At 37.0% G+C, this 25997-nt stretch overlaps 1 protein-coding gene across 1 annotated transcript in view; it reads left to right on the top strand.

The window, feature by feature from the left end:
* Positions 1-25997, top strand: part of Dhc36C (Dynein heavy chain at 36C) — a 1350914-nt gene that overhangs the window by 1250538 nt on the left and 74379 nt on the right. The window contains 1 exon segment of the mRNA XM_090395101.1: positions 5714-5947. Coding sequence (XP_090251227.1) covers positions 5714-5947 — 234 coding nt within the window.

Genomic DNA, 25997 nt, shown 5'->3' with positions numbered 1-25997 from the left:
CCCTCTATGGACATTTGCAAGTGGCCTAGGATGTAAAGAGGGATCTCTGATAATTAATGTTACCCAAATTTTTGGAAGTTTGATGCAACATCAAACTTTCAAAAATTTGGGAAACATTAATTATCAGAGATCCCTCTTTACATCCTAGGCCACCTGCAAATGCCCATAAAGGGCACACCTCCTAGATAGGACTTTAGTTTTGCTCACTAATGTATTGTATTTGTGTGTGTGTTGTTACAAAACGTTTTTGTAATCCCTGAAGATGTCTCTGTGATGGAAACGAAATATTGGAATCATTAAACCTCCAACATGAATTCTTCATAGCACTTAAGCCTCAACACACGGAGAAAGAAATACAAAAAATAAAGACAGAACAAAACATATCATATTAGGATACAAAAAGGAAGTTAACCACCATCACACTGCTCTGAGACCTAAATCAGTGCTCTAGTTTTCCATTTATTCTTTGCAAATAAAGGTAATTGATACTTGTATCATCCAAGAGTTGAACTCTAAAAGATTCCTGGAGATTTTTTCTCTTAGCACTGAGGGGGGGGGGTATTCTTAATTTTATTTGTAAGAGATAATAATCAGAAATCAGGTCCAATTACATCCTCTGATTATAGGATGAGATCTGAGGCCTCAACTCTCTTGTGTGCTCTGGTTGTTCATTAAGCAATTAAGAATTTAATTCTCCTTATTCCCTGATGCTATGTCTTCATTCCATTACCATAAATAAAATAACCCGTAATGATCACCTGTCTCTTGCTCACTGAACCAATTGGCCTAAACATTTTTTTGTCTCTATCCTCCATATTCTTTGGCCTATAGCAACACTTAACTAAATATCTCATCCTACCAGCCTCCACTTCACACTATACTACTTCAAATCCACTGCCACTATTTTCTTCCCATATCTCAACCTTATGCAGACATAATTCTCTTGCTATAAGTAGTACTTCCACTCCTTTTTTTTGCCATTTCTATCCTCACAAAAAACACCACACCTTTATATTTCTATTCCCCCTCAGGATATCATACTCATCCAACATGTTTCACTTATTCAAACTATTTTCAGGCAAATAAACTCAACAATGTAATAATTTCACCTCCCTTATGTCTGATACACCTGGCATTTGTAAATAAACATAGCCGTTCATTTCTTGGCCTGTATCCAGTATCCAGTCCTATCCATCTCCAGTTATCTTCACATCTCCAATTTGCTCATCTAACCTTTTATCCTATATACCCTTTATGCCATATTCAACCACTTCCCATGCATTGCAGGCCATCTTCATATGTATATTCATTACTGCTTCAAGAATCCACTTTCTTTACACTTTCCTGTTCATTCACATTAGCTCTTACTTCTTGTAATCCCTGTTCACACCACTGATTGCACTGATTCTAGAAACAGTCTTTTCAATTTATTTATTTTTTATTTCATATGGTGAATCAATGGATGTGAGTCCCTTTTATGGGGAGGTATGGCACCACCTCAATTCCCCCTATTTTTATCCTGGCTTGGGACCTCACGAGGGTCTCGGAATTATCGGCTATGCCGGACATACTATATCCGGCATAGCTGACAATTCAGACCTATGCTGGACGGATCGTCTTAGGTATTCCTGACTATCCATGTGTGCTCACAGGGCTAGTTGTCTCCTTATGTGTCTTCATTTGATTTACACCTAATCTATTTAAATGCAGTCCATCAGTTTTATACAATTCTATTTTAAAAAAGTCTCAAATGCATTCTGTGCATCAACAAACCACATTCCCTCCTCCTCACATAGCTCTTCAAGATTTTTACTCACTATCTCAACTAATCATTGTCATAGTTGATTACCACAGTAATTACATTTTCTACCATACTGTTTAACAGTAATCTCCTGATATCTATTCTCACATTCTCCTTATGTCTAACCAAATTATTCATTTCTACCACATTCTTATTTAAGTTTTGTCCACCTGGAAAAAACATAATAAAAGTGTTACAAGAAAAGCTGTTCATAATGCTACAGTTGAATGGGACACTATATTAAACAATACACAGAATTGAAGGAAGTAGAGGCAGATAGTTCAATGTAAAATCAGGGGTAAGATGTGTTGCATTGCATACTATATCCATTCTTATGTATCATCTGTAGATCATATGAAGGAAAGTGGCATTAAACCTGATATCAGAATTGTAATGTTAATTTCAGGCAGTGCTTTTTTTCTGGAAAAAAAGGTGCTGGTACTCACCATGAAGATGTTATTACAGCAACTTCCACACTTTTAACATATCCTCTGATATATCCTCATCATCTCGCTTTGTTGGCATGCCTTGTGCACTGCACTCTCCTTATGATCGTAAATCTTTTTTTTTAATGATATTAACTGTTGTTTGTGAGATTCTCCAAAATGACTGATTTTACCATTTGACCACTCCGCTCAAATTTTCATTCCCATGTGTTTATCGACAACAAGACTTCCGACATCACAACACGCTTTGCAGCCCAACATTTTATTCTTGACATACAGCCACTCGTTTCTCTTGCAGAAGTCATTTTTCTGCAAAAATATCCAACATTCGGGCCAATCATTATTAGAAGCTGCTTCCTTTTGACCACGTGGATCTTTGTCTTGGTTTCGTGATCCTTTTCACCAAGTGTATTTTCGGTGCTAGTTTTCTGTTTTACAGGATCACAAGTAGATTCAACAATTTCTGCTTCTTCAGCCTTACTTTTTTCTCATTGGCATAAAGTAACTACTTATTTTACTCATTTTGAACAATGATTGCACTGATTTAACTTAGATTAATTCAAAACTCATGTGAACACCTTCCTGTTGCAGAGTGAATATAGAATTGATAAACCGATATTGGAAGCAATCGGAAGTGAACACAACTTCTTGTTTCTGGTTACGTACCAACCTATGAAACAGGAAAGCAGGGTACCAACTTATAAGTAATCAAAACTGAAAATTCAATTCATGAACACAGTACCACCTACTGGAATATTTATAATACATTTTGCTGTCAATAAATTGCAAATTTTTAAAAACTTAAGAAAAAAGGTGCCGGTACTGCATACCATTGTGTACTGCCAGGAAAAAAGCACTGATTTCAGGTATTTATGTAAGTGTTTTTTTTTTTATGTACATATTAGTCCCACACATAAGAGGTCCCAAGACCTATGGAACAACAGTGCCATGTGCATGTAAGCAGTTAGATGGAAGAGAGTAATTTGTTGATGTGTTTTTGTAAAACCTAAAGGTTTTAGTCGCTGGAGAAGAAGATATCCGATGACAGAAAGTCATTGGAGTTTGGATAATGATAGAGGCAGTAAAGGAAGGGAATAAAGTGAAGTAGGGAGAATCTTTAAGTGGGTCATTTAGAGAGGATTCCAGGTTGGATAACCTTTGGTATAGGATATCAGACATGACAAAAGCACCAAGTTCCACTCTTCTTATGAAAGGCATCATGGAAGACATAATGAGGAGGTGAGGTGAGAAGTTATTGTAAGGGTGGTGCTAGTTGTGGTTCATTGATAAATAGTATATTGGATTTGGATGACTGTAGGTGGCAGTGTACATTACTGATATTGGAATTAAAACCCTTTATTGTTAGTGAAGTCAATATGGAAGCTTTTTTTAATGTGAGAAATTCTTTGAGATTTTTGGTGTTTTTTTGGGGTGTATTTTTTTTTGCAAGTTTTTGAAATGATTTTGATCATTTAGAGATTTTTGGTGTTTTTGTGAGGGAGTCTTTTTTAACTACAGTGGTGCTGAGATTTTTTGTATTGTTGATCATGGTCATGAGTAAAAAACACATTGGAAAAATTAAAGTAAGTGACATACAGCAGGGATGAAGAACGCAGGGGGTTAGCTCTCTCTCTCTCACAGAGAGTAACCAGATTTCAATCCATACATGGCCTCAGACAGTACCCCCTGCAAGCTGTATATTGGAGAGGCTATATATTGCATGATCACAAGCCTGTAATGGCCCTATGATGCTGTGCTCTGCAGATTCCTTAACTAGATTAAGTGCTGTAACAAATTTTGTATTAAAGTTAGCAATAAAATGACAAAGACTGTGAAAATATAATATTGAAATATCAGCTGCAATTTGAATGGAGAACCTATAGATAAAATATTTCAGCTGTTTAGGAAAAAAATTTAGTGTTGATGGCAAATTAAATATGGAAATAGACAAGAGTGTAAGAAAAGCTGGTATGGTGTGGAGTCAACTGAGTAAATTCATATGTAATAAGAGATATAAAGGAGTCAGTGGAAGTGGTGTTTGCATGCACAGTTCTAGACCACCCAAAGAAAGACTTAAGTTCAATTCTAATCACCGACTAGAGGACTTTTTCTAAAGTCTTTTATCCACCAGTTCCTGAGTGACTCGACACTGGCACAGGCAAGAAGGTTTTTAATCCTGTAAACTCCAGAAAATTGACCGCAGAACCCATATTATTTCAGATAGTAAAAATAGAGATGGCAGCACTTGTCAGCCATCTCTTCATCAGATGCCATTTATAATTAGTGATGGTCTTGGGCAAGCTATCTCTGATTGGCTACTGGGGATATTGAACTATCCCTTTAGCCTCCAAAAATTAAAATAGGCCTAAAATGATCTTGCCTATTCCCTACAGGGAAATAAAAGGTGTTAGCAGATTTTTCTAAAGAGATATCAATTAGTCAAAACACTAAAGCACCTGCATACAACAAAGCATTTAAAAATTATTTTAAACTTTATGGAACTGACAGCTGGATTAGAAACAAAATACTTGATTAGACCAAAGATATGAGAGTTCAGAGGAAATTTATTATTATTATTACAGGTATCTCCATGGAGTCGGTAGACTCATTGTGGGAGATCCAAACTAGCAAAACAATATCTGTCATATCTCTTCTTGAATTCATTTACAGACGAAGAGCTCACAACTAAGTCAGGCAATGAATTCCACTCATTCACTACCCTCGAGGCAAAAACCTTGTTCTGACACCCTTGTTAACCACACTCTTCTTTAATTTCCAGGGATGACCTCTTGTTCTTCCATCACTATCACACAGCTGAAACATTTCCCCTGCATCAATCCTATAAAAACCTTTCAGTAATTTAAATGTTTCTATCATATCCCCTCTTCTCTGCCTATCAACAAACCTCTGCAATCCACAAGCTCTCAATCTATCAATGTAGGGAGCATTTTTTACATCACTCACCAACTTAGTCACTCTTCTCTGAACCCTCTCCACAGCCTCCTCATCTCCAAGGAATCCAGGTGACCAGACCTGAGCACAGTAATCCAAATGTAGAAGTATCAACGCTTTATAAAGGGGAATAATAACCTCTTTATCTCTGAATCTCAGTACGTACCAGCTTATATGCATATATATAGACAAGCATGATAATCTGATTATAGTTTATTTTCATAAGGAAAAGAATATTAAAAAAGTGAGTTTCTTTGCTCTTGAGGGGATACCCATCTCAGTTTCATTTGAATATTTACTATCTTTTAGAAATTTCCAACATGCATAATAAAGAATTTCATAATAATTTCTTTCAAAGGAGCATTTTATAACATTTGTATATTGTATATCTAAATTATTTAAAAACCAAAAAATTACAGCTTTTTGTAATTTTGAGATAAGAAGGAAAGTTCTCTTCATTAATTTTATTTAACTGGTGCAATATCAATATTAGGAATAATTTTTTCTGCCTTAGGCTCGTGTTGGTGGTGGTGGGGCTGGACAAGATGCAGAAGATATGGTAGTAGAAGTGTCAGGAAATATTCTTTTTAGATTACCATCTAATTTTGATCTAGTAGAAGCTCTTGAGAAATATCCTACATCCTATGAACAAAGTATGAATACAGTTCTTGTTCAGGAAATGGGAAGGTTTAATAACTTGTTGATTACAATACGAACATCTCTGATTAATGTTCAGAAAGCGATTAAGGTAAGTACACTATACAGTAGCTGAAAACTTAAGTCATATATATTAAGGTAAGTACACTATATAGTAGCTGATAACTTAAAAGTCATTATATATATATATAGCCTCTTGTTCTAGTCCTATCTCCTTCCATTCTATGAAAAATCTCATCTACATTTAACTCATAACAATTTCTTACACCTGTTCCTTACCAAAGCCCTCTCCATAATAATGAAGAAAGTTATCAACAGTCAACCTCTACCTAGAAGCACATAAGTTAATCAGCAACTGCAATATGGATTCTGCCAATCCAGATCTATGGCTGATCTCTTATTCTACATTACCCACCAGCGGACACGTTCCATGGAAAGATTTGGAGAAACATGCACAGTTACCCCCTTGATATTTTCTTGGTTTTCATTTGTGTTGGTATTGAGGCTTGCTTTGCAAACTGCCTTCCTTCAGCCTACCTGCATCCTCTATAATTGGATAGCCAGCTTTCTCTCTGGTCCTTTCTTTCTCTCATGGATGCACGATAGTCAGGATTTGTTATGTAGAAATTATTGGGGCAAAACACAAGTATTAGATCAATTACTTTACTTTAAATTAAAAACTCAATAACACTTGATGTTTCAATTTCTATATCAAGGTTATTACCAAGTTATAAAATAACTGTTCTATTAACCACCTTCCCCTAGTCTGACCTTTAGTGAGAAAAAGAAAGAGAGGAAGGGTTAAAGATAAATAAATATATGTATATTCCTTCATTATGGAAAAACAGATGTTTCCAATCATGTGCTTCAAAAACATAAAAACACATGCAGTAGAATTGATTGGAAAGACACCCATTACTTACTCAAAACTTCTTGTGAAAGAAAAGTCAAAGAAGCTTGTGAGATGCTGATTCATCATTCAGTTTTGATAGGATGATAGATTAGTAATTCTAAGAGTCAACTGATATACATTGATGTTGATGTTGTTGTTGTTGTTGTTGTTGATGATGTTGAAAGTTTGATGTTGAAAGTTTGCAGGAGGATTTAAATAAGCTGGTAAAATGGGCAAAAGAAAATGGATGTCAGTTCAATGTGGAAAAGTGTAAAGTCTTGCATTTTGGGATTAAAAGATTACCAGCTGTGTACTACATAGATGGAAAGGTACTCCAAGAGATTGATGAGGCTAGGGACTTAGGGGTATTGGTAGATAGGGAGATGAAGTTCAGAGGACACATTGCTAAGGTGTCCAAGATTTCACATAGGATTACTTGGTTGTTGAGGAACACACTGACATCCAGAGATAAAGAGGTTATTATTCCCCTTTATAAAGCATTGATACTTCCACATTTGGATTACTATGCTCAGGTCTGGTCACCTGGATTCCTTGGAGATGAGGAGGCTGTGGAGAGGGTTCAGAGAAGAGTGACCAAGTTGGTGAGTGATATAAAAAATGCTCCCTACATTGAAAGATTGAGAGCTTGTGGATTGCAGAGATTGGTTGATAGGCGAAGAAGAGGGGATATGATAGAAACATTCAAATTACTAAAAGGTTTTTATAGGATTGATGCAGGGGAAATGTTTCAGCTGTGTGATAGTGATGGAAGAACAAGAGATCATCTCTGGAAATTAAAGAAGAGTGTGGTTAACAAAGGTGTCAGAACAAGGTTTTTTGCCTGGAGGGTGGTGAATGAGTGGAATTCATTGCCTGACTTAGTTGTGAGCTCTTCGTCTGTAAATGAGTTCAAGAACAGATATGACAGATATTGTTTTGCTAGTTTGGGTCTCCTGCGATGAGTCTACTGACTCCATGGTAATAATAATAATAATAATAATAATAATTGCGGTGTAGAACAAGAAGACAAAACTCCAAACCCTCCAAAGCAAATAAAAAAACAACAACTGTTCAATGGATCTTTATTTTTAAACTTTCCTCTCTTTCTTTCCCTCTCCAGGCTAAGGTAAACAATTACACTAAAATGTATTGTATGTTGCTTGTGTTTTATTATGTATGGGGTGTTTCAAATTAGAGTATCCCTATTCACAGAGAGAACAGTAAAAAAAAAAATACCCTCAAACTTGGTGGTACCCTAACTAGATTATGGGAAGAGATTTTGAGAACAAAAAATATGAATTTAAAAAATGACCAATAGAGGAAATATGGCACTACAAGCAAGAAAAGTTGGTGAATTTTGCATATCACATAAGCCATAAGGGGGGGGGGGGGTATAAACAAAAGAGCAAGTTGACTCTACAGTCATTCAACTTGTGCAGTTGGTCTTACTTTGCCTAAGTGTGCTTTGCTTATAAAGTGTTTCTGTAGGAATGGGGAAAATACTGTAGTAGCACTTCACAAATACAGACACTTAAAAACTTTGCAAAAAAGGCCAAATGACACCAAATGCAAGGTGATACATAGTTCTTCGATTTGATAGGAACAGTTTGACAGTCCAACCCAGAAGAGGACTAAATCTGAAATTCTGCAAATGACTGAAGATGTTGCAACTGTATTTGTTGAGCATTCAAATGAAAATGTTGTCGATTCATCCAGTGCATGTGCCATAACAAAAAAATTAGATTTGACATACACAACAGATGGAGAACTTTGTGTTAAGTGTTGCGGTGCTACCTATATGAACTCAGTCACAACCAAGAATTGCCATCATCTGAGCATGACGAAGCACATTTCATGTTTGTGGAATTGTAAACACTCAAAATTGCCACTGGGCTACAGAGAATTCCACACATTTTTTTCTTTCAACATGTTTCAACAAGTCAATGGATACCATAGCATGAGGAACAAACAGCCATGGCACCCATCATAATGAGATGTAGGACCTTCTTTTACTGTTGACTGCAGCAATCCTGCAGGGCATACATTCCACAAGTGTACGATAGCTGTCAATGGGAATTTTGGATCATTCTTCCTGTAGGCATGTAATGAGGACCTGGACTGTTTTGGGGCAGATGTCCCTTAACCTCACTTCATGCTCTAGTTCATCCCACAGATGCTCAGTAGGGTTGAGATCAGGGCTTTATGGAAGCTAGTCAAGTGTGATGATGTTCATGTCCACAAACCATGCATTTCCAACAGTAGCTTTATGCTACATGGTACATTGTCTTGCTGAAAGAGACAATGATCAGTTCTGTAGAAATGCCAGGAAGCATTGCATTGTCCAAAATGTTTAGCTACCTCTTGGAGTTCAGTGTTCTCACCTAGGGCACTTGTATTTGTTGGTGTGGTGATGTATGGTGGGGACTGTGTTAGGGAAACCTCGAAAATTAAGTTGTTTTGTTTTAAAAAAATAGTGATATTGGTTAAAAACTTGTTTTAGAATTAGATTGTATTGTAGTGTTAATTAGATTTCAGTTAAAAGCTTTGTTTTAAATATAGTCAATATAGTATTTTTGCACAGTAAGTTATATACCATAGATCATAGCTCTGATGCGAAGCAGAACAATGGTATCCAAAGCATCATTGTTTAAAGAATTCAACCAAAGGGACTTTGCATAGTGCAATTCTGTGAGATTTATGCATTAACAAAGGCAAATAGAATTTGGTTTGAAAGTGATAGTGGTTGGAAAGTGTGTCAAAAATGCCATGAAAGCAAGTGTGAAAAGTGCAGTTCAGGTCCCGAGATTGAAGTGGTGGATGGAACAGAGAATACATCCGAAAATGTGTGTAATGCAATTGCAGATAGGATTGAAAGAGAGATAAAAAGTGACATGATTGTAAAAAAAAAAAAAAAGAGAGAGAGAGAAGTAAAAGTGTTGAACAAAAGAAAGTAAAGAATGAAGAGTTGGCTGTAATGACAGAGATAGCTCAGTTATGCAGAACATACACAGGATGAAGCAGGAGCTGCAGTGTCTGATGCAGAAACATCTGGTGAGTAGGTAAGCTGATATCAGAAAGAAAGAAGTGCGAGATAAGAGAAATGAATGCTTGACTAAGAGAGAAGGAAAAAATCAAGGAGTGAATCTTGTACAGCATTTCTATCAAAAGAGGTGAGAGTGACAAGAGATTCACAAAATCATGCTGCCTGAGTGCAAAAATTAATGATGTTAGTGAGGCTATTAAAGCACAAAAAAGTAAAGTGAAAGAGTTAATCATTTTGGCTTGAACAAATGATTTGAAAGAAGAAAAGTATGGCATGAGGGAAGACATGAAAGAATTACTGGAAGTAGCAAAAGAAAACAGTGAGTTTGTTGCCACTGTATGACAGAGTAGAGCTGAGAAAGAGGGCCATAATAGCAAATGACTCAATGTATAGGTTATGCAAGAGTAATAATGTGGAGTTTGTGGATGTGTGTGAGCAGCAAATTATAGACCAATCAGTATCTCAGACATGGTGGTACTAGAAAAATTGGTCAAAAAGAGAATTAAAAAATGAGTAGATAAAATTATGACAGTGTATGAGGGCAACAGGGATTTGTGAAGGGTCAGTCATGTCTTAGTGAATTACCAACTTTTCATTATTTAATTACTGAGTTGGATAAAGGAAATGGCTACACAATGATTTTACTGGAATTTGCAAAGGCATTAGAATACCAAATGAAACTCTGTTACTCAAATTATAACAAATAGGGATGGATATGAACTGGTTAAGTGGATAACAGGGTGCTGTTAACAAATATCAAAAAGTGGTATATGGATAAGCAGAACTGCGGCAAAAACGGGTGATTAATGGTGTGCCGCAAGGTTTGCTGGGACCATTGTTGTTTAATTTGGACATAAATGAAATAACCTGAAAGGAAATATTCACTTGTTTGCTGATTATGCTAAATTAAGTAAAGTAATAGCTAATCAAAGTGATGTGGAGAGCTTGCAGGATGATTTATCTAGGCTGTCAGTGTGGGCAAAATATAATGGATTTCAGTGGAGAAATGTAAAGTTATGTATTTTGGAATAAATAGATTACAAGCCATGTATCACATTGAAGGGTTCTGTACTCCCAGGAAATAGATGAAGTTAGAGATTTAGGGGTAGTGTAGAGAGAGTTAAAATTTTGAGGACATATACCTTAGCTGCTAATGCAGCTAAGGTAGCCCATAAGATGACTTGGGTACTGAAAAAATTAATAAGTAGAGATAAGGAAGTTGTTATTCGTCTTTATAAGGCATTGATACACCCACATCTGGATTACTGTGCTCAAGTCTGGTCCCCTAGGTTTCTTAGGGATGAGGAAGCAGTGGAGGGGATTCAGAGGCATGTGACCAAGATGGTGAGTGGCCTGTGAAATATTCCCTATGAGGATAGATTGAGGGTGTGTGGATTGCAGAAAACTCTGCCATTACCAGTCCCGGATGAGAAAGAAGAAGGGTTGTACTTGTGGCTAGCAACCATAATATGAAAAAACATATTGCTACAGAAACCTCAACCATTGTTGGAAAAAAACTGACACAAAAACTAAGAGGGAGAAATACTGGGGAAAATGAAGCAAGCCAGTGAAAGCACCATTGGGGAAGCTGACAGGCGCAAACTCCAAGAAAAAAACCTCTTTAGCCCAAAACCTTTAACCAAAATTGGATGCTGGAATATTAGGACTTTGTGGAAAAGCTAACTTACTAACCAGAGAAATGGACAGATACAAAATAGAAATACTAGGACTAAATGAGACAAGATAGAATGGTAGAGGAGAAATCCAATTAACAAATGCATTTTATATCTTGGAAACCAGAATGAAGATGACACACATAGCAAAGGTGTAGCTTTCATGCTAACAACAGATGCTAGAAAAGCACTAATTGAATGGAAACCAGTTTCTGAAAGAATCATCAAAGCTAGATGTAAAACTAAATACAGAAATGTGACTATAATAAACATATATGGACCAACAAACAATGCAAAAACAGAAGAGAAAGAAGACTTCTATGACATGCTGCAAAAAGAAGTAGACGAAGTAAAAAGTAAAGATATGCTTTTAATTATAGGTGACATGAATGCAAAAGTAGGAGATAGTAACGTGGGATACGAACGAATAATGGGAAAAGAAGGTTTAGGAAACTGTAACAAAAATGGGGAAATCCTAAAAGACTTTTGCACTTTCAATGGTATGATCATAGGAGAAACCTTATTCAAACATAAAGACATCCATAAACAGACTTGGATATCACCAGATAAGAAATCCAAAAACCAAATAGACCATATTTTAATAAACAGACCTTGGAGAACCTCTTTGATGGATGTAAGAGTTTGGAGAGGTACAGATGTCTTTACAGACCACTTATTATTGATTGCAAAAATAAAAATGAAACTAAGAAAAATATTTAAAGGCAAGAACAAAAGAATTAAATAAAAATATCCAAACTGAAAAACAAGGATACAAAAGACAAATATAAAGTAACATTAAGGAATAAATATGGAAGTCTTGTAGAACAACATAAGGAAATAGACAATGAAGAGAACTGGGAAAAAATAAAGAATATATTTAATAGTACTACTGAAGAAGTTCTGGGAAGGCAGAGTAGGAATCGCAAACAATGGATCTCTGAAGAAACCATCAAATTGTGCGAAGAAAGGAAAGCTTTATGGAATGTACTTCTGCAAAGTACAGAAGAAAACAAAAGAAATAGGATAAATGAAAGATTCAGGCTTAAAAACGGACAGGTAAAAAAAAGTGCAAGGAAAGATAGAAGAGTTTTCCTGGAGAAAATGTATAAAGCTGTTGAGTAGATATGCAGACATTAGTGGGGAATTTGAGTGTAAGAATGTATATAAAATGCTTAAGTTGTTGGAAGTTTTTTCACTTGGTTATACTATAAATTAAGGATACCAAGAAATTATATACTTCATTTAATCCTTTATTCAAGTGTAAGCAAACAAAGTTGCACCTCAAGTATTTTCAGGACTGGGGCAACTTGTGGTAAACGTGGTATGACTTCACATCACTTGTCTTAGCATCCCATAATGCAAAGCACATCTCCTTGCAGACATGTATAATGCTATGCATTATGGTAAGGGTCACTGCAAATAGGGTTACCTCTCCAAAAACTCGTGTGATCACCCAACACTGAGAGACCTGATCATTTAAATCAATTGGTGGCTCTGCTCAATGACAGGCTCCCCTACCACCAAGCAGAACCACTCACATTCCAGGAAAAGCACCAGCCAAGGAAGTCCTAATACAGGCCACCCCCAACGGATCCAAATCCCTGGATGCTCAAAAGGTCCTTAAAGCAAAAACCTTAAGGGAGCAAAAACTCTGCTCCCCCAGAATCAAACCACCAACCAGTTTCCATGTATTACGTGTGGGGATTACCTCTCCAAAAACTTGTGATCCTTCAGATCACCCAACAATGAGTGACCCAAAGGATCTTTTAACTCAGCAACAGGCTCACCCCGACACCGAGAACTCTCAGCATTGGCTCTACACACTGGCAGGCCCACCTCCACCACTGAACAGAGCTGTTTATATCTCATCTGAGGGGTAACAGCAAGCACCAAGCCTGAGTTAAGACTTCAATTGGCTACAGCATTACCCCTCAACCTCAAGGGTAACAGCAACAGCCGAGCCTCAATTAAAACTTCATTGGCTACAGCATTGCCATCCATTATCCCTAGGCAGAAACTCTGCTTCTGAGTAATCAAGTCACCAACCTGTTTTGACCTTTATTAAGGTCTCTTCAGTGAGAGTCAGTACCAGAGGTGATACTGAAGTAATTCAGAAGGCATATTTTCATATAGGAGTTGCCAAACAGTGTCACACCTTATTATTAAATTACTCTGGATTAGAAAAAGATGTTGAATGTTTTTTCACTTGGTTTTACTATAAATTAAAGATACCAAGAAATTATATACTTGGTTTAATCCTTTATCCAAATGTAAGTAAACAAAGTTTGCACCTGAAGTATTTTCAGAATTGGGGCAACTCATGGTAAAGGTGGTATGACTTCACATCACTTGCCTTAGTATCCCATAATGCAACATCCTTGTGGACATGTATAATGCTATGCATTATTGGAAGGGTCACTACCCAGCCAGTTTTGACCAGTCTGAGTAGTGACTGCATAGCATTATACATGTCCACAAGGAGATGTATCTTTATCTTTAATTTATAGTATAACCAGGTGAAAAAACATTCAACATCTTTCTGTAATCCAGAGTAATTTAATAATAAGGTGTGACACCTTTTGGCAACTCATATATGAAAATATGACTTGCATAGCATTATACATGTCTGCAAGGAGATGTGCTTTTCTTTATGTGATGCTAAAGCAAGTGATGTAAAGTCATACCACTTTTACTACAAGTTACCCCAGCCCAGAAAATACTTCAGGTGCAAACCTTGTTTGCTTACACTTGGATAAAGGATTAAACCAAGTATATAATTTCTTGGTCTCTTTAATTTAAATGCCTAAGTTAGTACCAATTGTAACAAAGCAGAATGGGATAGTTAGTATGAAGCGTAAGGATAGCAGTGGGCCAAGGAGCTTTTCCACTTTATGTACACTAATGCCAGGAGTATTCAGAACAAGGGGGAGGAATTTTTGTGATGGCAATTCCTTCTGGCCAAAGACCATTGTCATTAGTTAGACATGGTTGACAGAAGATGATATAGTTAGTGGGAAAGAATGTGAAGGGTAAAGTGTGTTCAGGGAGAATAGAGAAAAAAACAATAGCCGACAGGGTATTAATGATATTGAAAGTTTATTTTTCACTTGGTTAGAATATAATAAATTTAGTTTAATCCTTTATCCAAGTGTGAGCAAACAAACTTTGCACCTGAAAGTATCTTCAGGACTGGGGTAAGGTGGTACAACACCAGGACAACTCCTTGCAAAGGTAGAGCAAGCTAACATCACTCCTATCTCAGTATCTCCCATAATGCAAAACATCTCCTTGCAGATATGTCTAATGTTATGCATTAAGGGAAGGGCCACTACCCAGACTAGTTTCGACCTTTATTGAGGTCTCTTCAGTGGGAGCCAGGCACAAGTGGAGATACCAGCCAGAAGCATTAGCAAGGTCATCTCTACCTATAGGAGTTGCCAAATGGTGTGCCACCTTTTTAATAAATTACTCTGGATTTAGAGAAAGAAGGGAGATACTGAGATAGGAGTGATGTTAGCTTGCTCCACCTTTGCAAGGAGTTTCCCTGGTGTTGTACCACCTTACCGCAGTCCTGAAGATACTTTATCCAAGTGTGAGCAAACACAGTTTGCTCACACTTGGATAAAGGATTAAACTGAATTTATTATATTCTAATCAAGTGAAAAATAAACTTTCAACATCTTTCTCTAAATCCAGAGTAGTTTATTAAAAAGGTGGCACGCCATTTGGCAACTCCTATAGGTAGAGATGACCTTGCTAATGCTTCTGGCTGGTATCTCCACTTGTGCCTGGCTCCCACTGAAGGGACCTCAATAAAGTTGAAACTAGTCTTGCTAGTGGCCCTTCCCTTAATGCATAACATTAGTCATATCTGCAAGGAGATGTGTTTTGCGTTATGGGAGATACTGAGATAGGAGTGATGTTAGCTTGCTCCACCTTTGCAAGGAGTTTCCCTGGTGTTGTACCACCTTACCCCAGTCCTGAAGATACTTTCAGGCGCAAAGTTTGTTTGCTGACACTTGGATAAAGGATTAAACTAAATTTATTATGGTTTTAATGATAGATGATGAACTGCATCCAAAGATTAGATCAACAGCAGGGCAGTGAAAATAGCACATTAGAGGCTATCTGGTGTGAGCTAGAGGCTAGCAGAACAAAATATACAGTTGGATTCTTCTATAGAAGAAGGGATGGAAAAGATGATGGGTATAGTATGCTTCGACAGATATGCTAAATGAGTGTTGGTAAGGTAATTATTATGGGGTGATTTCAACTATGAGAAGAAAGATTGGAAGAAGGACAGGACACATGGGAGGAAGGAAATGGAATTTATACAGTAAGTAAGGAATAATTAGCTGAGACAGCATGCTGGAATATACTAGGGGTTTGAGAGTGCATTATCTAGTAATTGCAGCTGAGAATTTGTCTATAACTACGTTGCTGCCAATTGGTGAGAGTGATCATATTGTCTTGACCTGGGAGGTATCTAAATGTGGAATTTTCATTTAAGGGGGTATAAGTGCAATTACAGGGTTGGTAAGTATGAAAAGCTTTGGAGATTTCTTGGATCAGTACCATGGCACATGAAACTGCAAGGGCTGGATGTTGATAGTGCATGGAAAGTGGTAGAGTGTTTGAGAGAAATAAAGGCATACTGCATACCTAGAGTCAGTTGAGTAAATCAAGTGGAAGTTAAATCGATGAATATCATCATTAAGCCGGAGCTGCAAAACAAGAAAAAAAAAATTGTGGATGGAATTCAAGGAGGAAAAGTGACCAACAGGCACATAAGCAGTACAAAGCACAGGCCAGAATCATTGGTAAGAAAGGCAAAAGCAGAGTATGAAAGGAAATTAGTAGTGCAGGCCAAAAATAATCCCAAACAATTATTTCAATATGTTGCAAATAAAAGGATGATTGTTGGCAGAATGGTTTTAATGATTGCCAATGGCAGGGAGGAAACTGAATCAGTCAAAATAGTAAAATTACTAAGTGAACTCTTTGCAAGAGCTTACCATCCAGGTGGAGATATTGCAGTTAACAAGAGAGGCAAAATCTTATATGGGAACTGAGATAAATGAAATGGAGGTGCATAACATATTACTGAACCTTCATGTGAATACGGCTATGAGATTAGATGGTATACCAGCTTGAATTTTATATGAAGGGCTAGGGAATTGCGAGTGCCTTTGACCACATTGTTTAATCTTGGTCTAAGCTCTGGGGTAGTCTGAAGGGGATTGAAAGAGGGGAATATAGTTCCCTTGCATAAAGGAGGCCCCAAGACTGATGTAGAAATTATTGACCGATCAGCATATCAGGAGTTCTTGTTTAGTGTTTAGGTACTGAAGAAGTCGGTCAAGAGCAAATTACAGGAATGGGATACTGTATGGGGGGGGGGGGGTAACATGGTTTTGTGATGAGTAGATCATGCCTCAGTAACTTGCTCACATTTTATAATACAGTGACAGCTTAGTTGGATAAAGGTAATGGATTTACAGTGATACTGCTGGGCTTTGCAAAAGCCTTTGACAGTATATCACATAGAATACTAATCAATAAACTGCAGCACATGGAGATGGATATAGGGTGGTTGATGAAGAGATATCAGAGAGTAGTTTATTCAGGAGTAAAGTCCAGAAGAAGGCCTGTGATTAGTGGTGTGCATGAAGAAACTGTTTTTGGACCACTATTGTTTAATTTGTACATTAATGATATAGGAAAGGATCTGAGAGAAACTGTTTGGTTATTGGCCAGTGATGCAAAGTTAGGTACAGCAATAGTTAATACAGATGATGTTAAAATTTTGCAGGATGATTTGGATAGATTGTCAATCTGGGCAAAGGAGAATGGATGTAAGTTTAATGTGGCAAAGTGTAAGGTTATGTATTTTGGAGTGAAATGATTCCCAGCTGTATACCACATTGATGGAACTGTACTCCAGGAAATTAATGAAGCCAGAGATTTGGAATGTTAGGGATAAAGAGTTAAAATTTAGAGGGCATGTGGCTAAAGCAGCTCATCAGATTACTTGGTTACTGAAGAATACTTTGACGAGTGGTTAGATATCTGCTCTCAAGGCAAGAGGCTGCAGGTTCGAATCCCACCAAGGATTCAAACCTGCAGCCTCTTGGACCTACTAACCAATTACCATATGTACTGTTGCCTAGTGCAGTGTGGCGTTTGAGGTCTTTGCACCATAAAAAAATTAAATGAAATCAAATCCACTTTACTGAGTCTTGATAAGACCCCATCTTTACTACTGTGTGCAGATCTGGTCACCTGGGTTTCTTCGTGATGAGAACGAGCTGGAGAGGATCCAGAGGCGAGTGACCAGGATGGTAGCAGGTCTATGGAATGAAACTTACGAGAACAGGTTGAAGATCTGTGGATTACAGAAACTGGTTGACAGGAGGAAAAGGGGTGATATGATTGAGACATACAAATTACTGAAGGTTTTTTTTACAAGATTAATAAAGAGGAAATTTTTCAAAATAGGTCTGGTGGTGGGAGAACCAAGGGCCATCCTTGGAAACTGAGTTAGAGTGTGGTTAGGAAGAGTGTTAGAACTAGACGTTGCTTGTAGAATGGTGAATGGGTGGAATGGTGTGCCAGAGTGTATTGTGGGTGTCATTACTGTAAAATGAGTTCAAAGCAAAATATGATATATATATATGCAAATGCTGCCTAATGCTTGGCATGATGTTTAGAGCCTCTCTCAATGAGTCTAAGGACTCCATGGAGTAGCCCATAATAATAGTAATAATAATAACAATATCATCACACCATAACCTCCAAATTTCATAATTGGACATCTTCCACACCTGCACCTGTCCATCTGCTCGATAAAGGGTGTAGTGTGATTCACCAATCCATAACAGCTTTCCGGGCTTTCATGTTCCACTGTGCATGATCTTTGCACCACTGAAGATGATGCTGCATGTTGGTTCAGGTAATGTAGGGCTTAAATATTGCAGTCCAGCCATGGAAACCTGTATTGTGAGCCTCAATTCTTAATGTTTTTGTGCAAATTTATGTTACAGTTGATGCCTAGAACTCTGCATTCAGCATGTTGGCCAACAATTAGCAGTTTTTACATATTATCCTTCATAGCACCCTACAGTCACATTTGGCTTTGAGTATGGTGAGTCCTCCCTGCAGGTAACACTTGCGATTGATTCCCTGTGCTTTCATATCAATATGGTATCAGTGATTGTGGACCTGGGATGTCCAAGGTCAACAATTTGCCAAACAGATAGTCCTGCAAATGGTATCCTATCACAAACTCCTTTAGTTCCCTTCTTAGTTATTTCACCCAAACACAGTTGCACTTATTTTGGAGTATCACATTCCTCCAATTTATACTGGCTACAAACACGTCTCGTTACATGGCATGGTCACCTTGCCCATGGGAAGTGTCCATGGACTTCTTTCCAAGCAGCGTATGTATATATATATGTATATATATGACAGAATGATCATTGACTCGGTTAACATACATAGTTTTATGAAAAATATTGAATGACTAGAACCGAGATTTAATTAAAAAGGTTTTAATATAAACACACTACTAGTTTCGGCCTGTAACAGCCTTCTTCAGGTGACATTATAAAAGAAAAAACACTAAACATTGAGGGTTAAAAGACTATGAACATCATAGACAGTCTTTATACATAATTAGCATTAAAACGTTGTAGTTGTATTTAATGTTTTAATGCTACAACGTTTTAATGCTAATTATGTATAAAGACTGTCTATGATGTTCATAGTCTTTTAACCCTCAATGTTTCTAGTAGTGTGTTTATATTAAAACCTTTTTAATTAAATCTCGGTTCTAGTCATTCAATATTTTTCATAAAACTATGTATATATATATATATATATATATATATATATATATACACATATACATACATTCAATGCCTCCGTAGCACAATTGGAAGAACGACGGTAGTATGTTGCGTCCTTCGATTAGAAAAGGCCTAAGTTCGATTCTCGTCATGACGGGAAGAATCTTTATATGGACTTTTTCAATTGAAGGTGAGTTAGTCGATTTCATATGGAGGTAGCAGGGTTTTCTCTCCCGGAAACTCGGGTTTTTCATCCTGCATACAGACAAATTGGCCCTTCAGAACACAGACAAAAAAATACTAGCTGTGGTGGTGGGCAGTAGATAGCATTGATGTTGGTGATTGGTAGTCGAGGTTCTGGGTAGTAGAGGAGACAGAGAGTTGTGCAGTAGGTGTCCTCCCGCGATGAGTCTTCGGACTCCTTGGAGGTGTCACAAATAATAATAATAAAAAATAAAAATAAAAAAACATACAGGGCTGGTCCAAGAGTATCTGTGCCCCCTAGGCAAAGAAAATTTAAGTGCTCCTATACATTGTCTCTCTCTCTATATATTAACTGAAATCAGAGCCAACTGGCTTCACTTCGGCAAAGTAAAATTATTCGAAATTAAGTGGATATTGAATACCACATTATTTCTTAGCTGAATAAGAAGATAGGAAATCTAATCTAAGAATTTAATGCAAATATAGAAAACTATATATAAAGATCGGCGAGTCCAAGTGTAAGCCAACACCTGGTAGTGCAATGCTACAGCGACTCGTAGTAAAGGTGGAGTAAGCTCCGATCGTTGTTCTTAGTATTTTCCCATAATGTAAAACACAGCTCCTAGGAGATGTATTACTATTCTACATTATGAGAGAAGGTCACTACCCAGACCAGTTTCGACCTTTTTTGAGGTCCCATCAGTGAATAGGTAGACCTAGATGTAATACTAAGGTTTCAATGGTCAAAACATATATCTTTACTGTGCAAGTTACCAAAAAAGGTACACAAATACAATAACTGAAATAAAAGCCAACTGGCTTCACTTCGGCGAAGTAAAATTATTCAAAATTAAGTGGATATATAGTTTATATATAGTTTTCTATATTCGGCATGAAATTCTTAGATTAGATTTCCTATCTTTGAGTTTCTTATTTGGCTAAGAAATAATGTGGTATTCAATATCCACTTAATTTTGAATAGTCTCTCTCTCTATATATATTTTGTCATACTCGCACAAGCACATGTACACCTACACATGTGGATATTTATAGCCTTAGCGTGGATGGTCTTAGCACCCCTAGGCAATTGCCTAGGTCCACCTAATGATAAAACCGGCCCTGCATACATATATACAGAGGTGTAGCTAGGGAGGGGCAGAGGGGGCTGTCTGCCGTGGGCAGCACTTAGAACCTTTTTGAATTTCTGCAGTTAATTCTAAAATATACTCTGGAGAACTCATTTCTAAATATTGTAATACTACTGCGAATTTTCTTCACAATTGTGTAAGTGTTGCTAGTTGTGAGAGGAATTTTCTAAATAAAATTGATTAAGAATTACCTACATTACTATGAAATAGACTTCGCCAATGTCATCAACAATTTTGCTAACAGAAAAGCAAGAAAAATAACATTTTAGAATGTTGAAATTAAAGTTGTACTTCAAAAATAAACATAGTGTTTTAATTTATTGCCCTATACATCGTTTTTAATTTTTGTAGTATTTTTGGTGTTTTGAGAGGGATGACAAACTCAGGGTACTGCCCTGGGTGGCAAAAGCTCTAGCTACACCACTGCATATATATATATATATATTTCTGATGACCTTGATATAGAAGTCAAAATTATTTTGTCATAGTTTTAAGTAAATTAATTTGCTCCCACACATTTGTTTTGTCTCCATAATTGCTACATAAGGAGTAATTTCTCTCTTGTCATTCACCTTATGTTATGGTGAATGGCATCATCTCTTCGATCTCTGTTACCATTGCAGGAGTGCTTTGGGACTCTTTTATCACCTATCCCCTTTTAAACATAAATGACCCACTCTCAATCACTCCCAATCCTATCCACAGCTTTGCTGATAATAGCGCACTCCATTCATCCTACTCTTTCAACCAACCCCGTAGTTCTCCGATATCTCAAGTATCAAGATTAACAGCAACCATTGTCTTAAACACTGATCTCCATATCATCCTTTTGAAGCAAAGATAACCTTGTCATCTTCAGTGGTACCAAAATTTGTCTTTTTTATTTATTTTATTTTTTATATATGTCTATTTTATGTCTTTTCTCTCATAAAATGAGTCCCAGGTAACCTTCCCTTATCCTTACTAATACACAAATCATTTGACAGGATAATATCTCTCTCCTTGAATTGACATTTACCTTCAGCCTCTCCTTGCATAACTACATCACATCAGTAGCATCTTCGGTCTCTAAAAACCAGGTATTATTTCTTGCTGAAGAAGCAATTTACACCCACCTAGCTGCTAATAAATATAAATAACTAATCTTTCAATTCTTAGAATGTTCACACATTTAGGGTGGTAGACCTAAAACTTCCTTAAAAATTCTTGATGTTGTCCACAGGAGAGTAATTTGGCTCGTAGATGACTCTTATCTCACAGATTCACTTTAACCACTGTCTCATAGATGCATGTTTCATCTCTGTGTCTAATCTACAGGTACTTCCATGGTTACTTCTCCAGTGAACTAGCAAACATCATTCCTCCACCTACTGTTGGGCCTGTTAATACTAGATGCCCAGCATCCCTTTTCAGTGCAACTGCAAACAGATCAAACCTTCTTTTCCTCTCCCTCTTTTATTCCATCTACCTCCGTCCTCAAGTTCTTTAAGAAAATGTCAAATTTTCAACCCCTTTGTCATGTGTGGGGAAAAAAAAACTATCTTGATCATATAATCCTTTTTTTCCTCTTATTTACAAGGCTCTGCATCAATCTGTTTTCATACCCAACTTCTGGAGTGTTCACTGTAGTTTCTTAGCTAGACCAGTTATGACCTTAGTAAGTCTTCTATGGATTGTTTCCAATATATCCTCATTGCCATGAAAACCAGGGGACTAAATCTGTGCACAATAATTCATATGAGGCCAGATCAAAGCTTTATACAATGGAACCAGAACCTCTTAATTTCTACAAGTTAAGTTTCTCCACATCATTGCCATAATCTGATGTGATATCTTCACTTGTGCAATGTGACCTCTGATCTTCAGATGCTTGTCCACGACCACTTCAAGGTCTCTTATCTCCTCGGTTTCTTCCAAAATTTTCCTGCCAAGTGTATAATTTGCATCCCATTGTTGCCTACCAAATTTTAGAACCTTACACTTTGCAACATTGAATTGACAATTCCATATCATTGCTTACTCATACAGTCTATTGAAGTTGTCCTGTAAGGCCACAACATCTGCTTGATTCCTCATCACTTTCCCCAGTTTTGCATAATTTGCAAACAGTTGTATATCACCAGTTAAACCTATCCCAATATCACTCATATACAAATTAAATAATAACTGTCCCAAAACTAACCCATGCAGCACACCACTAGTGACTTTCCACTTTTGAGATAGTGCCCCCCCTCCCTCTCCCCATACACAATTTGCTGATACCTATCTAATAGCCATTCATTTATCTAACTCGTGTGCAAAAATCTAAGTATACCACTGTATATGCATCTCCCTTGTCCAATATATTTGCTACCTTGTTATAGTACATAAGCAAGTTTAAAAACCACGACCTCCATTTAATAAACCCATGCTGACAAGCACAAAGAATATTACTGTTATCAACCCACTTTTGTATCCCATCTCTTTCTCACCAACCTCTCTAATACCTTAACTACAACTCCAGGTATACAGATTGGCTTATAATTTGTTGCCTTAGCCTTATCACCACCTTTGTGAAGTGGAACAATTTTGCCTACCTTAAACAGGTAGGCCAAGGCTGAAGCTAATTCCTTGGAATATTTCCTTACGACATGTGGTGGTTATGATAGCATCGCCACATATCTTAAGGTGACACTTAAAAGTCCTATTGTCTTGTTTATATCTAGCTTACTTAACTCCTCATAGCTTACTTAACTACCTGTTGAAAGTTTTTTCACTTGGTTATACTATAAATTAAAGATACCAAGAAATTATATACTTGGTTTAATCCTTTATCCAAGTGTAAGCAAACAAGCAAACAGTCCTGAAAATAGTTCAGGCACCTGAACTATTTTCAGGACTAGGGCAACTCGTGGTAAAGGTGTATGACTTCACATCACTTGCCTTAGTATCCCATAATGCAAAGCACATATCCTTGCGGACACGTATAATGCTATGCATTAAGGGAAGGGTCACTACCCAGACCGGTTTCGACCTTTATTGAGGTCTCATCAGTGGGAGCCAGACCCAGAGGTGATCCCAAGGTTGAAGTAATGCAGAAGTCATATTTTCATGTACGAGTTGCCAAAATACATGTCTACAAGGATATGTGCTTTGCATTATGGGATACTAAGGCAAATGATGTGAAGTCATACACCTTTACCAAGAGTTGCAAGTTATAATGCTATGCATTAAGGGAAGGGTCACTACCCAGACCGGTTTCGACCTTTATTGGGGTCTCATCAGTGGGAGCCAGACCCAGAGGTGATCCCAAGGTTGAAGTAATGCAGAAGTTATATTTTCATGTACGAGTTGCCAAACATGTCCACAAGGATATGTGCTTTGCATTATGGGATACTAAGGCAAATGATGTGAAGTCATACACCTTTACCAAGAGTTGCCCCAGTCCTGAAAATAGTTCAGGCACAAACTTGTTTGCTTACACTTGGATAAAGGATTAAACCAAGTATATAATTTCTTGGTATCTTTAATTTATATCCTCACATACCTCTTGCTCACCTACCATTAAGTGTTTGTTCTCTCATTTCATTCTTTACACTTGAGCCTCTGATTTCACACTGAGAATGAAACACCTTGATCAGCTGCTCACCGAGTAGCTTGACTATGTCCTCTCCAGCAGTTAGCAATCTCCTACTTTCATCCATTAACATCTCCTCGTCCTAATCATTCTTCTTTCTACTTGCCACATATCAAAAAAAAAAAAAAAACTCACAGTGGTTTTTCTTGGCCTGATTTGCTAATTGCTTGTACTGCACTTTTGATGACTCTTCATGCAGCTGATTATTACCATTATTCCTCTAAAGTGCATCTTCTTACAGATTTCATGCTTAATTAACTCATTCATGCATTCATTCATTTTACATCTACCTTAATTCCTCATTCAGTATTTTAACCTTCAGAATACATTCACATATTGATGCTGTTATGTATTTCTTTGTCTTACCCAAGCAACATTTATTCCCTTACAACTCAACTGCTCATTCCATGCTGTAGCTCAAAGGTGTCTCCTAAGCTTGTCATAATTACCAGCCTTGTACTTCCACACACACACACACACATATATCCCTTGACAGAAGCCTTCATATAGCTAGCCACAACCCATGTGATCAGTACATGATCACTCTCACCAACTGGAAGGAAGTGTGAACCCCCACTCACAATTATATCCTCTAATGAAATGATCAGATTTAAAACTATCAATCCCTCACATGTCCTCCTTTATGTGCTGCCTGAGATAGTTTCTCAAGAAATTGAGAAATTCATTTTCCTTATTCCCAAATGGATTTTCTTCATTTCAGTCTATACCACCATAATTAAAATTAGCCATAATAATCACCTTTTCCTTGTTCACTAACCCAGTTGCTTATACATTTCTTCATCACTATCCTCCACATTCCCTAGCCTATAGCAGCATTTAATTAAATATGGCTTCCTGTCAACCTCTGCCTCACACCACACTGCCTCATAACCCTTGCCACTGTTTCCTTCTTTCATGTCTATTTTATGTGGACATAATTCCCTGCTATCATCAGCAGTACTTCCCCCTCTCCCTTCTCCTTTCTATCCTTGTGAAAAACAATGTACCCTTTCATTTCTATTCCTGTTAGGCTATCATCTTCATTCAACATGTTTCACTTATTCCAGTGCTTTTGGGGTGAATAAAGTCAATTGAAACAATTTTATCTACCATATTTCTGGTACTCCTGCCATTTCTAGATAAACACAACAGTTCACATTTAGATCTGTAACCAATCCTACCCAATCTACTTGTTGGTCGTGATTTTCTCACCACACCTGCCCTTGCCTAATCACCTTTATTACTGCTTACCACATACACCAAACCTCTTTTTATGAGATAGACACATTCCTAAAAATTACACGTAAAAAGAACTACTGACTCCATAGAAAAAGTGAAGATTGGTTCCAAACCTGAAATATAAACAAAATAATGAAAAAAACAAACATTAAATTTGTTAGGATCATAAGATTTTTATTTACATTTCATGGAGAACACACACACATACATATAATGAATTTTAATAATTTTAAAAAAAACATATTCATTTCAATTATTTGCTAAGGATTCTATAAAAAATTTGTTATTCGCTATCAGTTTCTGACAATAAACGTGAAAGCTTTCGTTTTCGTGAGACTGTAATATCACTAGAACTACTAGATATGGTATTATAGTCATCGACTTCCGCCTCAACTTGTGGAATTCATCTTGTCATATCTTGAACAAAATTACCACTCGTAGTTTCATCAGTTTTAGGCATGAACTCGGTTATTAAT

The sequence above is a fragment of the Typopeltis vanoorti genome, chromosome 7, assembly GCF_054136105.1.
Source record: "Typopeltis vanoorti isolate ZY-2024b chromosome 7, IOZ_Tvanoo_1.0, whole genome shotgun sequence".
NCBI classification, from domain to species: domain Eukaryota; kingdom Metazoa; phylum Arthropoda; class Arachnida; order Uropygi; family Thelyphonidae; genus Typopeltis; species Typopeltis vanoorti.
This window is presented reverse-complemented; position numbering and strand designations above follow the sequence as displayed.